We start from the raw sequence: 18357 nt of genomic DNA on the forward strand, positions 1-18357 counted from the left end.
ATGAACTCCTGAGTTTACGTTCATGTTGATGTCGACAGAACACTTTTCTTTTATCAGTGTAAATGCACTAGACGGACATTTATAAGGAGTTCATGAGTAGTTAAGAATGGGTAAATGATTATGTGCCCCTCCAAGTAAAGTCATTACATAATTATACATTAATATACCATGAGTTCATGATCTGGCAACGCAGTGGTGCAGTAGGTACTGCTGTCGCCTCACAGCAAGAAGGTCGCTGGTTTGAGCCTCGGCTGGGTCAGTTGGCGTTTCTGTGTGGAGTTTGCATTATCTCCCTGAGTTCGTGTGGGTTTCCTCCGGGTGCTCCGGTTTTCCCCACAGTCCAAAGAGATGCAGTGCAGGTGAATTGTGTAAGCTAAAGGGACTAAGCCGACAAGAAAATGATGGAATGAATGAGTTTATGATGGTCATTCATTTTCTTGTTGGCTTAGTCCCTTTATTAATCCAGGGTTGCCACAGCGGAATGAACCACCAACTTATCCAGCACGTTTTTATGCAGTGGATGCCCTTCCAGCCGCAACCCATCTCTGGGAAACATCTACACACATAAACACATACATAAGGACAATTTAGCCTACCCAATTCACCTGTACCGCATGTCTTTGGACTGTTGGGGAAACCGGAGCACCCGGAGGAAACCCACGCGAACGAAGGGAGAACATGCAAACTCCACACAGAAATGCCAACTGAGCCATTAATCACTGATATTGTAAAGTGTTGTCAAATTAAGAAACTCGTTGTAATCATGCTTTACAGACGTATAAAATAAATAGCAATCCCCAAAAAATAGATGTTTCTAGGTGCATTTCTTGTAAGCTACATTTCTTTTGCAAATTATTCATTTCATAGGCAGTGGTGTAAAGTACTTAAGTAAATTGACTTTGTTACTTAAGTTTTTTTTTTTTTGGGGGGGGGGGGTACTTTGTACTTGTACTGAGTATTAAAAATATAAGCAACTTTTACTCTCTTCTTGACTATATTTTTGATTAAATATATGTACTCTTCACTCCACTACACTTGGACGGACGTTTACTGTTACTCGTTACATTGTGATTGTGCGCGACAAGTCGGCATTTTCATCTACCAAGGCTAATTTGTTGGGCGGACGAGGCGATATCGCCATCTGCAGGGTGCTGAAGGTACTGTATGCTATTTATGAGCTAAATCCCGTGAACATGATTTATCAGCTTGCCTAATACCAGGTGTTTAATTAGCGACATGGCTTTGCTACGAACCACGAAAATAAGTGCTTTCAAGATTGTATCATCAAGTTTGAGAAAACACATTGAGGTAAGAGTCTATTTAATGTTAATTTAATGTGAATTTAGTCAAATTATGTCTGATTTACAATGGTATTGTAAGCTTACCAAAAGTTAATACAGTTACTGATATGACAAAAACCACTGCGACATGACATGATTATATTTAGCTTAATTTTTTGTGTGCAACGTGAATAAATGTATCACTGAAATTATACATTTTGCATCAGGTGCATTTAGCTGTGAGTTTATGATGTATTTTTTATTGAATTTTTATGTAATGTACTAAGTTGAAAAATAACACTGATCCTCTTTGTTTAATTTTAAAACAGAGAAAACATCCTAATCAATTGAAAAACTACTCAAAATAAAAATATTGTTCCCCTCTGAGGCAGAGGTGAATAACATGAAAGTCAGCTCTGAATTTTTTTTTACTACGTTTTATTACTTTTTTTATTGTTTGTGCCTTGTTTGAGACTTTGTTCAATTTTTATTTAGCTATTTTGTTCTGCCATGGTGAAACACGTGTTAAATGTAATGTCTATATTAGGAAATAAAACATTTCTTGGTGTTCTTTGAGCCTACATTAACTATGAGTAAAATACTTAAGTTCTTTTAAAATCGGATGCTTTAATACTTTTACTCAAGTCTTATTAGAACTGTTGACTTTGTAATAGAGTAATTTTTACAGTAAGGTATCTGTACTTTTACTCAAGTATGGATTTCAGGTGTTCATAGGTCATATCCAATCGTGTAAAGTAACTAATTACAAATACTCAAATTACTGTAATTGATTAGTTTTTCTTAGAAATTGTAATTTACTAAGTAGTTTTAAAAATGTGTACTTTTACTTTCTCTTGAGTACATTTTTAGTGCACTATCTGTACTTTTACTCCACTACTTTCCTTCAACCTGCAGCCACTACTTTATTTTTTCTAGTCTATGGGAATTAGAAAATCAGTCCTGTAATTCCTGTCAATCAAATCACACATAGAAGGTAAATTGCATCAAAATAAACTACCTCAAGACATGGGTGCTTTACATTGCAGCAAACTGTTTGGAAGGATTAAAAGTGTCCAAGAAGATGTTCAAAATTTTTTACACTCATTGACTCAGACACTGTTTAGATCAGAAATGCCCAAACACAGTCCTGGAGGGCCGATGTCCTGCAGATTTTAGCTCCAACTTGCCTCAACACACCTGCACTGATGTTTCTAGAAAGCCTAGTTTGAGATTGACTAGCTTGTCCATGTGCGTCTAATTGGGATTGGAACTAAACTTTGCAGGACACCAGCCGTCCAGGACAGAGTATGGGCACCCCTGGTTTAGATGCATGTCACTAATGAGAAGATGATGGATATTTACAGTATTATGACCGAAATAGCCTTAAACACCCAGCAGACACAAGACACGTCGTGGAGACGCTGCATTTGTTTGGAAATGAAAATCGGGTTTACATCAGAACTCAACGTCAGCCCGATGTCAATGTCCAACCTAAAACCAACCAATTATCAATGTCTAATGATGTTACAGCTTGACGTTGTGTCGACTTTACCACCATGACATCTATCAGATGTTGAATTTTTGTTGCCATAACTGATGAATAAATGTCAGTATTTGACGTCAATATAAGATGTTGACTCCACATTGGATTTTGGTCACCTGACATCACAACCTAAATCTAACCTATATGTCTTATGACATTGTGTGCCACCTGAGTAATATCGAAATGCACTACAGAATGTTACGTTTACACACACATCCACAAATTACTTGTAAATGCATCTTTAGACAGCATAATACTCAATACTCACTACTTTTTAAAAGGGCTACTTTTTACTCCTACTTTGAGTAATATTTACAACAGGAACTTTTACTCTACTCACACTACATTTTTAGGCTAGTAATTGTACGTTTACTTAAGTATGCTTTTTCAGTACTCTTTTCACCACTGGTCATATCACACATTCATAAATTATGTCGAATTAAGTTTACACATGATGAATATGCGAAATACAGAAAACCAGAAGTCACCCACCTTGTTTCGTGAGGAGCTCGTTTGTGTTGAACATGGCAGATGGTGAAACAGTTTTTCATCTTCCAGTGTAGTCTGTCTATGTTTAGTACTCAATGCAGCAGACGTTGCTTAATATTCTTTAAACAAATGATAACTTTGGCACATTGCAGCATATGTATGTCAATCAAGGCTTTTCTTGTTTCTCACAAATTAAACTCCCTCTTTTTGCTGCGCGGACATGTGTTGTGAGACGTTCTCTCCTCTTTACCCTTTTTTACACTAGATGGAGACAAACGTACACAATTTACAAATATGAGCCACGTTTCATGCATTTGAGTGTTTATAGAGACAAATAACAATATAATAGTGATGCAAAGAGACCTGAGTTAAATCAAGCTTTCAAAGACTTGCAGTATATTAAGATTAATTATGGTTCAGCCAGTATCACAAGTGTTTTTATTTTTGTTTTGTTTGTTAGCAAAGCTAATCTTGTAATGCTACAAAAATGTTCTACTTTAGTTTTTATCAGTGGTGTAAAGAGTACTAAAAAACATACTTAGATAAAAGTACCATTACTTGCTTAAAAATGTAGTGTGTAACTAGAGTAAAAATATTAGTTTTGAATATTACTCAAAGTATGAGTAAAAAGTAGACCTTTTAAAAGTACTCAAGAGTAGTGAGTATTACATGCATTTAGATGTAATATGTAGATGTCTGTAAACGTAGCATTCTGTAGTGCATTTAGTTATTGCCCAGCAGGCACACAACATCATGAGACATTATTATTAGGTTAGATTTAGGTTGTGATGTCAGGTGACCAAAATTCAACATCTAGCCAGCGTCTAAGGAGAACGTTATTTTGATGTCCAATAACAACACCAAATTATGTTGATATTTGATCGGTTTTAGGTTAGAAAGTAACCAAATCCAACGTGGAGCCAACATCTTAAACCAACTTCATATTGATGTCAAATACTGACATTTATTAATCAGGTATGGCAACCAAAATCCAACATCTGATACGTCATAGTGGTAACATCACACAACGTCAAACTGTAACATCATTAGACGTTGATATTTGGTTGACTTTTAGGTTGGACGTTGGACATTGATGTAGGGCTGACCTTGAGTTCTGGTTCTGACGTCAACCCGATTGTCATTTTCAAACAAAATGTAACATCTCCATGATGTCGGGGTACAATGTCAAATTATCGATACTGCATTAAAAATGTGCTCAGGCTAAAGAAAAAGTACACATTTTTAAAACTACTTGGTAAATTACAATTTCTGAGCAAAACTACTTAATTACAGTAATTTGAGTATTTGTAATTAGTTACTTTACACCACTGGTGTTAATCTTTTTTTTTTTACAAGGGCAATAACAGCATTATATTGACATCAAAATAAATCCAATATAAGATGAAAATAGAAAAATAAATATAAAAAAAATACAATTATTCAAAAAACTAAATTTAAGGCTTTAAAATAATTAACAGTTCTTTTTGCTTTGGCATTTTTTGTTTTTTTCATCGTGCAAAGGTAATGACCTATTTCTATTTTAAAGTGAGTAATTTAGGTTTTTTCACTGCCCATTTACATTTTTGAATAAAAAAATCCATATATAATGAGCAAATTATCAATATGCCAAAAATTGAAGTCGACTGTATTCTCATAAAAAGGTGTTAATCTGTTTAAAAACAAAGTTCTGTTACACAACATTACAGTGTTCACATAGAAACAATAATATCCTGCAAAATAGAGTGAAATTATAACCTTAGGAGTTGCCCAAAAATGTAATAACATAATAAAAGTGGGATAGCTGTATGAAATCCAAAAGTTTACATTTTTAATCATCTGTTTCTAAATGGTCTGTCTCTTTGGGACGTACCCCCAACCCCAAGGATGCAATGTCACTTCAACAAACGGACTATCAAAATAAAGTGTGACCAAAAGTAAATATTTTGAAGAATAGCTGGCAGCCATTGACTTCATATAAAAAAAAAAAATGGAAGTCAATGGGGGCTAGCTTCAGCATTCTTCAAAATACCCTCTTTTGTGCTCAACACAAGAAATAAACTCCAAAGGATTTTGAATGAGTGTGAGTGTGAGTAAATGATGACAGAACTTTAATTTAGAGTAAAGTATAACTGCTTCACATTCATCAGATTATTCTGATAGTCATCTCAGACAGAAAACCTCCAGATAACGAAAAGCTGTTGGAATCTGTCATTTTTGAAATTCAAGTGAGTACTTGTTATCTCTACAGGGCTGAACAATATACAGTTTGAATCACCACATACTTTTCTTTGTTCAGAAATCAGCATTGTGAAATTATAAATTGTGACCAACAGCAAGCTTTTACATGTAATTCAGATCAGATTTTGGGGTAGATAAACTTAACTTGAAAGAATGTACAGCTGATGCAAAGCTTAACAAAGTATGTATGTCATGCTAGTTTTTGTACAAGTCATTGTTCGTTTTAAAGGGAACCTATTATGTCCCGTGGGTATGTGAACCTGCAGCTCAAAATACTCCACAAATAATGTTTTATAACTCTTTGAACTGCCCCTTTTAGGCTTTAATCCTAATTGTGGCATTTTGATGTTTGTTGCTTTAAATTCAAATGAGATTGTGCTCCCAGCCCTTTGTCAAATGAGGGTGGAGCTACAAATACCTATGTGTCAGCATAGTGGCAGATTAAAAAATTAGACTAACATCTAATGAGGGAGAGATTGTCACTAATAGGCGGGGCTTTCCCCTCTGATGACGTGTACAAAGGGAGAATGTCAGTTAAAGTGTGTATAATGTCTGCAGATTGTTTTTATCAAGTGTGAATATAAAGAATGGTGGCACAGTGGGTAGCACATTCGGGTCGCAGCAAGAAGGTTGCTGGTTTGAGCCTCGGCTGGGTCAGTTAGGGTTTCTGTGTGGAGTTTGCATGTTCTCCCCGTGTTCGTGTGTGTTTCCTCTGGGTGCTCTGGTTTCCAAAAACTTGCTATATGTGAATTGGGTAAGCTAAATTTGGCTATATAGTGTTCGAGTGTGATTGAGTGTGTATGGGTGCTTCCCAGTGATGGGTTGCGGCTGGCAGGGCATCTGCTGAGAAAAACATATGCTCAATAAGTTGGTGGTTCATTCCACTGTGGCGACTCCAGATTAATAAAGGGACTGAGCTGAAAAGAAAATGAATGAACGAATAAAGAATTATCTGTTGCCTTAGACTCAACTCATACCCTAGAATTGATGTTATGAAGTCTTCCTCCCTGACTGATTATTCTTCAATTCTGCTTCATAGCCATGCTTATTCAAAGTAACATCATCATCATACTATGTAAACTTTAGTTTCGTCAGCTTGCATGTAAACAACCGGGATCAGGATCAGAGCGTGAGAGACACGCGGGAATGGCTTTCTGCGCAAATTTGTCAATTTGTTTTCACCAGCTTGTTTTCGGTTACACAAAAAGAATACCAAACTTAAGTTGTGAATTGAATTCTTAATAGCCCCTAACATATTTATTCTTGGATAACCACTCAATATACGTGCATAAAGTAAATCTTATCTCAAAGCTTTTACTGGGGCACTTTTTTTTTGTTCCCCCATGCTGCCCCCAGCAAGATGCCGCCCTGTGCAATCACCCATGTTGCCCATGCCTACAGTAAATCCGCCACTGATTAAAACAAACAATGACTGTATGTGGCCACTGGTATTTTGCCTACCTGTTGTTTACTGCTAAGCCAGTAGGCTACACTGTTGGTTCAACTTAAGGCTCTGGTTAACAGGATTTGGTAATGCTGGGATTTGGTATTTGGATCACAGTGATCCAACCCAATGTTTCTTTAAAAAACTATCATAAGTTAAATCAGTTAGTTCTGGATAGCAAAACATGGGATTTCTAATTTTGGACCAATTTAATCCAAATTAAATGCTTTGAAAAACTGGGCCCAGCAGAGATGGATTAAACCAGTGTTTCTCAACCACAATCTTGAAAGACCACCAAACACTGTATGTTTTGGATTTCTCCTTGGTCTATTATATCCATTACAGGCCTTTCAGTCATTGCTAATGAGTTGATGATATGAATCAGGTGTATTTGCTTAAGGAAACATGGAAAATGTGAAGAACTGGTGTTCCTCCAGGAATTCGGTTGAGAAACTCTGGATTAAACCATTGTTGATGTACAGCACAGGTGTCAAACTTACTTCATGGAGGGCCACAGATCTGCACAGTTTAGTTACAACCCTAATAAAACACACCTGATCAAGGCTTGTCTGATACCTACAGATAGGTTTGTTAAAGCTGGGCTGGAATTAAACTCTGCAGTGTTGCTCCTTTCAGGAATTGAGTTTGGCACCCCTTCTGTACAGATAACTTGAGGATTTTGGGGGACTTTAATGTTTGGGCAACATTTATTTGCAATCCACTGACCAACAGAGCTGTGTTGTGCAGAAGAAAGTTAGAATAGTCTGAAACAGAATGAAGGTGATGAAAGAACTCTTTTAAATGCAACTTTTTCTTTCAAATGAATGGAATCCTGGCAGACCAGTCACAGGCTGATTGAAAGCTATTTCAAACATCTGAGATATCTGATCCACATACCGGATGGCATTAAAGAGTTTCTATCCCGTGACAGAAAAATCATCATACTTTGTTCTACAGTACAGTACATACTGTAGTGCAGGGACATTCCTGTCTCAGTTTAAACAAATGACGCTGATTATGTGGCAGTTTAGAAGAAATATTTCGAAGTGTCTTTTAGAAAGTCTTTATTCATTATAACCAGAGGTGGAAAGAGTACAGAATAATCAAACTCGAGTAAAAGGATCTGTTGTAAATATTACTCAAAGTATGAGTAAAAAGACCTTTTAAAAGTACTCGAGTAGTGAGTATTACGCTGTAAAAAGCTGATGTGTTTACATGTAATTTGTGTATGTGTGTAAACGTAACATTCTGTAGTGCATTTAGTTATTGACCAGCAGCCACACAATGTCATGAGACGTTAATAATAGGTTACATTTAGGTTGTGATGTCAGGTGACCAAAATTTAACATCTAGCCAGCGTTTAAGTACGTTATTTTGATGTACAATAATGATGTCAAATGACGTTGATATTTGGTTGAGTTTAGGTTGTTAGAACGCTACTAAAATCCAACATTGAGCTAACATCTTAAACCAACGTTATATTGACGTCAAATAAGGAGATTCCCTCGTCAGGTATGGCAATCGAAATCTAACATCTGATAGATGTCATAGTGGTAATGTCCACACAAATTCAAACTGCAACATCACTAGATATTGATTTTTGTGGATTTGAGGTTGGACATTGACATTGGCCTGATGTTGAGATCTGACGTCAACACGATTTTCATTTCCAAAAAAAAATGCAACGTCCCCATGATGTTAGGGTACAGCATCAATTTGATGTCATGTTGACTTCTTTTGCCTGCTGGGTGTTTAAGGCCATTCATGTCATCATACAGTACACATCCATCATCTTCTCATCAGTGACACGCATCTAAACAGTCTCTGAGTCAATGCATGAAAAGATTTTATACATCTTCATGGACACTTTTAATGCTTCCAAAAAGTTTGCTGCTATAACTCACCCATGTCGCGAGGTAGTTCATTATGATGTAATTTACTGTACCTTTTATGTGCGATCTGATTGGACAGGAATCATAGGATTGATTTTTCTAATTCCCATAGATAAGAAAAAAAAGTGATGCTGGTTTGCGGAAAGTAGTGGAGTAAAAAGTACTGATACAGCACTAAAAATGCACTAAAGAGAAAGAAAAAGTAATTTTTTTTTACTGCCCAACAATGCAAATAAGAAAAACTATTATCAGACAGACTGAAAAATTCCTCGCTATATTAAACATCATTTGGGAAATATTTAAAAACAAAAAAAAAAAAAAAATCAAAGAGGGGCTAATAATTCTGACTTCAACTGTAAAGTCTTTTTTGCCTATTTGATGACTAGTTTGGTCTATTTTTAGATGTCTATTAGATTTTCAAGGACCGCCCAAATTTAGCCTTGTTTTAGCAGGTACATCCATCTTTGCATGTCTTTTAGACACAAAATTATTTGGTAGGTTTCTTTAGTTTTTCAAAAATGCCATTTCCTCTTTGTAGTGATGAGTTTTGCGCTGAGGTAGAAACAGCTGATACATGTAAATTTCCCATCTACAGAGGGACTTCCTGACATTTCTAAAAGCCACAATAATGTACGTCTCTATGTAAACTATTTATCTTGGCCTATAATCAGTTGTGCACAAATTCTTCTCTTTGGAAATTTCTGGGTTATTCCTGTTTCTGCCAAACTACAAGTGCTCTTGTTAATGCCAAACATGCCAGAAATGCCATTTACATCCTTGCCTGGGGTGTGTGTGTCAACATTGCTTTTACTTCAAACCAACAATTTAACTGGAAAATCGTACTGTTTTGAAACCCTGAGCTGCATTGTTACAGTAGAAACATACCGAAACACTGTACGAATTATGCTGAAACTAATCCTGTAAACTATGTGGGAAATGAGGACATTTTAATCTTATGAGTAAAAACAGCAAAAGAAAAAATGCAGAATGAAAATTAAAATGGAACACAATGGAGCAAGATACCAAAAGGGTGTTTTCAGTCTGATGCCATAAGAGAATTTTTCAGTGAAGAGTTCTTGAAAGAAGCCTTTTGTCCTCAGTGAACATTAAAAAAAATAGAAAAAAAAAAAGATATGCTGGATAAGTTAGTGGTTCATTCCGCTGTGGCAACCCCAGATTAATAAAGGGACTGCATGTTCTCCCTCTTTTGCGTGGGTTTCCTCCGGGTGCTCCGGTTTCCCCCACAGTCCAAAGACATGCGATAAAGGTGAATTGGGTAGGCTAAATTGTGTGTGTGTGTGTGTGTGTGTGTGTGTGTGTGTGTGTGTGTGTGTGTGTGTGTGTGTGTGTTTGTGTTTGTGTTTGTGTGTGTGTGTGTGTGTGTGTGTGTGTGTGTGTGTGTGTGTGTGTGTGTGTGTGTGTGTGTGTGTGTGTGTGTGTGTGTGTGTGTGCGCATGTTTCCCAGAGATTAGTTTAGCTGGAAGGGCATCTGCTTTGTAAAAATGTGCTGGATAAGTTGGCAGTTCATTCCGCTGTGGCGACCCTGGTTTTGATAAAGGTTCTAAGCCGACAAGAAAATGAATGAATGAATATATATATATATATATATATATATATATATATATATATATATATATATATATATATATATATATATATATATATATATATATATATATATAATTTATTAAAAAACTTGCTTTGTTAAAAAAACATGCTTTCCTGACAGAAACAACACTTATCTAACTATCTGCAATATCAGAAAATTTTAAGACAAATGCATTGATCGGGTATATTTTGTATAAAAAATAAAAAAAATTTCCTTTGCTTGGTTTTGGATTACATAAGTATAAATCTAAATCTAATCAGGCTAAAGTATAAATCCAGCTTCAGCGATGCATCAATCGCTTCATTCACCTACCGGCTGCGCAGACGCGACATGCGCCGCTCTGTAAAATTATTCTTACAATAAGTTTCTGTTCTCTCAACCTTCCAACATAGTTTATTCCTCATAGGTGAATACTTCCAGTGCTACGAATAGTTTGGAAAGCCTGGCTCATTGTGGTCAAAGTAGTTGATTAAATTAAATAAAGTGAACATGACGTGCATAATATGGATTGTCATTAACCGTGAAAGATATAATATAGGCTACTCTGTAACTGAGAATATTTCACTGTCATTTTATTTATATGAATAATTTATTTAATTGTCCAGTTTGTACGCTAAAACAGGCTATGAGCAGACCTTCTCTGTTGATCTTCTTGTTTACTTTGTAGATTTCTGACCAACAAGAAATACATTAAAATAACCAACTAATTATACCATACAAAACAAATTTTCAATTAGATAATTTTTTAGACAAAAAAAAATAATTTTTCAGACATGCTTTCAGTTTCTCCATCTCACTCGTAGCGAGTTTAGGCAAAGGAATGTAAAACTGGCCTCAGACTGTTCAATTTAGTCTTCTTTAAACCTGCAGGAAAATATCAGGCTTTGCTCAAAGGCAGGTTATTCTACCAACGATTAGAGTCAATAGTGGTAGCCTATTACAGATGTCAAAGAAAAATCTTGATAGTAAAAAAAAACATATGCTGGACAACAACATAACATATATCAATGTCATAATGAATGCTCAAATAATGTAGCCTATAGTTTACATCAAGCATCATGTTTTTAGCTAGATTGTGCCGTCTGTCATATACAGTAGGCCTGTAGGTCTGTTATTTTTTACTAAAGGAGATATACTATTTGATTTAATCACCAGAATTATAGAAACTGTATTATGTAAAAAAAAATAAAATAAAAAAACAACAACACAGTATCGGGAACAGACTTGTATCATTCAAATTTTGATATCAGGATCCCAAAAAAATGGTGTCAATGCATCCCTATAAATAAGATAAGAAGTGCATGCCACATTCAACTGTTTTTCTTTCTTCAAGCTTTACATCTAATGTAAGAGTAAATTATTTTAGCTCAAACCAATATTTTGTGTCTGATTGTTAACTTTTGTGGTAAGTAGCCATATATTAAGCAGGATAATGTACATCTGTGGCCTCATGTATCAACGCTGCGTACGCACAAAAACTTTGCGTACGCCAGGTTTCACGCTCAGAATTGCTAACGTTTGGATTTACTAACGATGAACTGAACGTAGGAATGTGCGCAGCTCCACGCCAGCTTTACGGCTGGTGTACGCGCATTTTTTGTGCGTGTCTGTTTTATTTCCATTGGCCACTCCTAGAGGCAGTTGTGTTAAATTCCTCTCTACAAAGTATCTGAGCCTTGCAATGGCAGCTGTATGAGACGGGTTCATCTAGCAGGTATATAAGGTTTCCATACCATACAGTTGACCAACTAAACATTAAAGCTCAAATTGTAGCGGTCGCCTGATTTCCCAATGTAATCTGAGCTATCTACTGCGCGCACATTGCTATAAAGACACTATCTGAAGATGAATTTGCATGCGTGAATCAGAAACATTTCCATTCAATTAATGTGCAAATAAAATATGATGCACAAACTTATTAATGATTCCTACTTGTCTTACTCGTGATAAATAGTTGGCAAAATCTTATATGTAGCGAGGAAAAAAAGAAGAAAGAGTTCATCAGACGCTGGATTCGAACCGAGTTCATGCTCGAACGTGTCAAAATATGTTGTCATGCGTCTTACGAGCTGCTCCACTGAGACTGTTACCTTAGTAGCAAAGAATTCTGGCCCAGATTTGGCAAAAAGCTGGCACAGCAGGCATTCATCCGGCACTGGCATACAGCGTGTGGGCCAAACATGGCCCGGGTTTGGCAGAGGTGGCACCGTTTTTAAGGCGGCACACAAGATTTGGGCCAGATGAAAAACGTAGTATTTGGCCCAGATTTAAAAATTTGATAAGTGGGCCATGTGAGTTTGGCCAGTCTTGACCCACATTTAAAATACACTAAAATCATTTTTGAGTAAAGAAAAAAAAAATTCTACCTATCAGGTCACTTTGAGAAAAAGCGTGCCCATAGTGTGCCTAAAGCACATCACTCCATGGGTTTATCAATTTCATTGCAATCGTGACACACCAACCTATCTGGCCCAGTTCAGGCCCAGTTATGACTTATTAACTTGGCTGAGACTTAATTGGCCCAGATATGGTCTGTGTTTGGCCCTTGTCTGGAAGCCAGATTTGGTCCAGTCATGTACTGTAATTCACTGCGGCATGTGGGCCAAGCAAAACCTGATTGTGTGGGCCAGAGCTGGGCCAGAGAAATTTTGCTATGTGGGAATGTTATTCTTTTTTATTCAAATGTTATACATTTTATTGTACATTATCTTATGCATATTAAGTTGAGTCTATATCCAGCAAGCACACAACATTATAGGACGTTAGGTTAGATTTAGGTCATGACGTGACCAAAATTCAATAGCCAGCATCTAAGGACCTTATTTTGACGTCCAATAACAACGTCAAATTACGTTGATATTTGGTTGTGCTGGAGAGTGACTAAACTTCAATGTCTGATAGATGTCTTAGTGGTAACATCCACACAATGTCAAGATGTAACATGATTAGACGTTGTTATTTGGTTAATTTGAGGTTGATTTTTAGGTTGGACATTGATGTCGGCCTGACGTTGGGTTCTGCCATCAACCTGATTTTCATTTCCAAACAAAATCCAATCAAAAAGGTTATGTGGGGTACAACGTCAGTATGACGTCACGTTGGCGTCCTGTGCCTGCAGGCTAGTCATCTGTGAATACTTGACGTTGTCTATACCAGTCCAAATGCATCTACTGTATTATCCGTAATTTTTCAGTCAGCATTTTATAGTAAACTACCTTACTAAACTAAATATCATTAGTGTTCTTGAAATGGGTTCCTGAATGTGAATGTGGATTAATAAATATTTCTTTGTCTAGTCCTGTGCTTTAAATCGTCCCAAGTTTCATATACAGTTGAAGTCAGAATTATTAGCCTCTATTGATTGATTTATTTTTTTTCTTTTTAAAATATTTACCAAATGATGTTTAACGGAGCAAGGACACTTTCACAGTATGCCTGATAATATTTTTTCTTCTGAAGAAAGTCTTATTTGTTTTATTTCGGCTAGAATAAAAGCAGTTTTTAATTTTTTTGAACCATTTTAAGGTCAAAATTATTAGCCGCTTTAAGCTATATATTTTCGATAGTCTACAGAACAAACCATCGTAATACAATAACTTGCCTAATTACCTTAACCTGCCTAATAAACCTAATTAACCCAGTTAAGCCTTTAAATGTCACTTTCAGCTGTATAGAAGTGTCTTGAAAAATATTATTTACTGTCATTATGACAAAGATAAAATGAATCAGTTGTTAAAAAATGAGTTATTAAAACTATTATGTTTAAAAATATTTTGAAAATAAAAATCTTCCCTCCGTTAAACAGAAATTGGGGGGAAAAAAAAAAATAAACAGGGGGGCTAATAATTCTGACTTCAACTGTAGGCCTACTTCAGTGGACTTTGTGTGACAATACATACCAAACTTTGCCAATATGCTGAAGAATTGTAGAGAGGAGTCCTCATTTCCAGTTTTGCCATCCTTACTGTGAAATTGCCATGTAGCACAAACAATAAATCTTGGATCGAAATGAATTTCACAACTTTGGCCAGCCAGCGAGCGCAGAACAAATAAGGAACTAAATAAACCTGATCAGTTCAAAAGCCAATAATTGTGTCTGAGTTACGACTGCCATCTAACTTTTGCAACTCGTTTAAAGAGCTTACCACTTCTTTACAGAATGAGACACTGCGAAAATAAAGAGATACAACACAAAGTAAAGCTCTCACAGCGATCAGATATTTTATAGAGTTGTTCACACAAGAGCAGATGAAAATGAACATTTTGTTCTCAGATAGGATGTGGTCATGTCTTGACCGACATGGCTGACCATGCTTGTTTTGCATGTGTGTGTGTGTGTGTGTGTGTGTGTTGTGCACATGCCCGTGTTTGTCCTCATGTGCTCATGCAGATATCAGAACCACATTTTTTCTCTCCGAGAAGAGCATCTGTCCTGTGCTTCATATCTTCATTAGCAATGTAGTTATCGAACAATAAGCCCAAATCTGCTGGAACATTGATGCATTTAAAGATCAGACGTCTTATACTGTACCTTGTTAGAAATATTTCTGCAAAAGTATTAACCAAGATTAAACGAACAGCCATTTCTAAAAGCATGATGATGATGATGAAGTGGAACCTTTAAACCATCTGTCAGCACATTGTTATTAAAAAATAACTAAAATCAGAACAACTCAAAGCTGGTCTGAATAGTTACATCAAATGTTAAAAGCATTAGAAGAAAGGCATTTTTCAATTGTCCCAGAAGCATTTCAGCTCATTTTAATTGTACAATCAGGTTCATATATATTTGTCAAGGTGAACATTTATTGTTTCTGAATGAGAGTTTGAATGACAGAATGTTAGATAACAAGAGTCTAGGCTTAAAAGGCAAAATAACACACAAATATATCATGGAGTGATGAGAAGAAAAAATAAGAACGAACGAAAGAAAAAAAAAACACAAAATATTTTTATGCACCCATTTTTTTTTTCTCGTAATATCATTGCTATTAAAATATAAATGTATTTATAAATGCTAGATTCCGTAAGGTCCAAATAATAAATAAATAAATAACAAATAAATAAAGAAAATAAATACAATAAAATGGGCCACATTTCATGAATGAAAACAAAAAAAGAAAACGTAGGGAGGAAAAGCCTTCACAATCTAGAGCGTGAGCTTTATATGAGCTCCAGGGTAAGAGTGTTATTTGTGTGACCAGTTCTTCGCGTTAGCAAGATAGACTGTCTGAGGATATTGTCAGTAAAACCTTGTGAATACGTACGTTTCTGTAGTGACGCAAACATAAAATACTGTACAACAGGTGATTTGTTTTTCTTTAAATGATCACACATGATAAACATGACACAAAGGAACGCTTTGAATATAATGTAACATTCTACATGGATAGGACAAACGTTAAAACAAAAATGATCTGGACGATAACTAATAAAATAAAATAAAATATAAGGAATAAAAATGACGTCATTATCATAAAAGTGGTGCTAGAACTTCCCTCGAGTAGCCGATCGACATAGTGAGCCATATATTCAGTCATGATTCAGAAAACATCAACGTCTGCTTCACCTACAGTATAATATCAAACGGAATAACGTGATTATATTGGATTAATAGCTGATTGTACATTGTGAATGTGTTTGTAGCATGTTTAGAGCTTTTTGAATTGTCTCGTTTTCAGTTTGCAGCAGCCTCACATATTTGAAATCAAAACGCAAATAATTAACGCAATTAATGGCGACCCACAGCTCTCTTATTAGACACAGTTCAGTTCATGGAGCTGATGATATGAATCGATGGGTTAAATAAGACAGAATTAAAGCAAAATGTTGAAGTGGGTTCCCATTATCAGGACTGAAAAACACTAGGTTAGAGGATCCTGACGCACATTTACACTTTAATCCGAACGCAAGAATTCAGACATGGAGTGCTGGTGGATTTTTTTTTTTCTTCATCTCTCAGTCACAGAATTTATTTAGTTGCTTCAAAGTCATGAATATATGGCCCAGTGTCATAATGCAGTTCTGAAATTAAAAGGCACCATTTATTATATTTTTTCTGCCATTTGAAATACTGTGACCTCAGCTACATGTGAATGGCACTTTTTTTTCCATGACACACACATTGTACACGTTATAAAAGTCTTTGTTTTTACTACATCGCTAAAATAAAAGTCGACGTTTTTCTTTCGCAAATACTTAATTATAGAAAATAAAGGTTTAGTGGTGATTTGTTTTTCTTCTTGGATGCATTTTCACACAGCTATAGGATCCTGGTTGGCCATGACGGCTGTTAGTCTGTTCTGCAGCTCGTGTTGCGGTGAGAGGTGCAGCGCGGGGTTAGTTCTGCTGCCCTCTAGCCCGTCCAGAACAAGCGAACCAGCGGCCAGAGGGTTCTGTAAGCCCAGAAACGGCGTGTCCTCGCCCACCCGTTCATCCTCGGTCTCGCTCTCTGAGCTGCTGCTCTCTGAGTTACTGCCACTAACCGCTTGCTCAGGCGCCGCTTGACCACTCGGTTGAGTTCTTGCGGCGCTGGGGCTGTGCGGGGCGGAGGACGGGACAGATGTGCTTTTGTACTGCTCTAAACAATCAATCTCCTCCTCTATATGCAGCGGGCTGGGTGGAGGGCTGGGGATGTCCAGGCCGTGATTGTAGTGGGCGGAGTTACGGAGATTATGGCCTGATTTACGGCCTTGGGTTGAAGCAGATTTGTCACGCAGGATTGGTGGTGTCCGGAACAGCAGAGGACGCTCCTCTTCTCCAGAGGGACTGGTTAACATGGATGGGACGGAGGTCGCCAGGCTGGAGAGAGGAGCTGACATCTCTGAGGGAGGAGAGGACGGCGTCACCGGCGAGAGAAGCCCCACAGGGGACAGACGGGTCGGGGTAGTCATGGCTGAAACATACCTGGTGGAGGAAACAGGTTTTTATTACAAAGCATGACATATGAATGCCTCATCATTGATTTAAAAATATTGGAGAAGCTTTTATACTATAGGTCTCAAACTTGATTTCTGGAGGGCCTCAGCTCTGCACAGTTTCGCTCCAATCCTAGTCAAACACAGCTAATTCAACTAATCAAGCTGTTCAGGACTACTTGAGACTATTAAGCAGGGGTCAGTTGGAGGTGGTTGGAGCTAAACAATGCAGAGCCGTGGCCCTCCAGGAATTGAGTATGAGACCATTGTTCTATACTCTGAACTCGGTCCTGGAGGGTCAGTGTCCTGTAGAGTTTAATTCCAACTTTCTTCAACACACCTGCCAGGAACTTTGTAGTATACCTAGTAAGAGTTGGTTCAGGCATCTTTAATTTGGGTTGGAGGTAAAATCTGCTGCTTAACAGTCCTCCAGGACCAAGTTTGGGCACCCCTGCTCTAAACAACACTGTTTTTTTTTTTAAACCAATTCTGGGTGTAATAGAGACTAATCCAACTGCTGAGTTCATTTATTTTTAAATCAAATTAATAGGACCAAAATTTAACCCAATGTTTGGGTTAGTCCATCTTTTACCCAATTTGGGTTTAAAAAACCCAGAATTTCTTAGAGTGTATGCAACCGTATCACACTACAGTAAAATATTGTTGAAGTCAGAGTTATTAACCCCCTGTTTATTTTTCCCCAATTTCTGTTTAACTGAGGGTAGATTCTTTTCAACACATTTCCAAACATAACAGTTTTAATGACTCGTCTCTAATAACTGAATTATTTTATCTTTGCCATGATGACAGTACATGATATTTGACTGGATATTTTTCAAGGCACGTCTATACAGCTTAAAGTGACATTTAAAGGCTTAAAGAGGTTAATTAGGTTAACTAGGCAGGACAGTGTGATTAAGCTAGCCGAAATAAAACAAAAAAGTC

The 18357-nt window shown here is 36.7% G+C and overlaps 2 protein-coding genes across 32 annotated transcripts in view; one reads left to right on the forward strand and one right to left on the reverse strand.

Moving 5' to 3' along the window:
* Nucleotides 1–18357, forward strand: part of tln1 (talin 1) — a 1269505-nt gene that overhangs the window by 1187390 nt on the left and 63758 nt on the right. The window lies entirely within an intron of this gene.
* Nucleotides 14692–18357, reverse strand: part of nrg1 (neuregulin 1) — a 190284-nt gene continuing 186618 nt past the window's right edge. For 27 of the 31 annotated variants that reach the window (XM_087269835.1, XM_087269823.1, XM_087269824.1 and 24 more), the window contains one exon: nucleotides 14692–17401. In XM_087269835.1, coding sequence (XP_087125961.1) covers nucleotides 16750–17401 — 652 coding nt within the window. In that variant the 3' untranslated portion in view covers nucleotides 14692–16749. 31 annotated transcript variants of the gene reach the window in all.

This window comes from Danio rerio, chromosome 10 (assembly GCF_052040795.2).
Source record: "Danio rerio strain M-AB ecotype USA chromosome 10, GRCz13ab, whole genome shotgun sequence".
In the NCBI taxonomy this organism is placed as follows: Eukaryota; Metazoa; Chordata; class Actinopteri; order Cypriniformes; family Danionidae; genus Danio; species Danio rerio.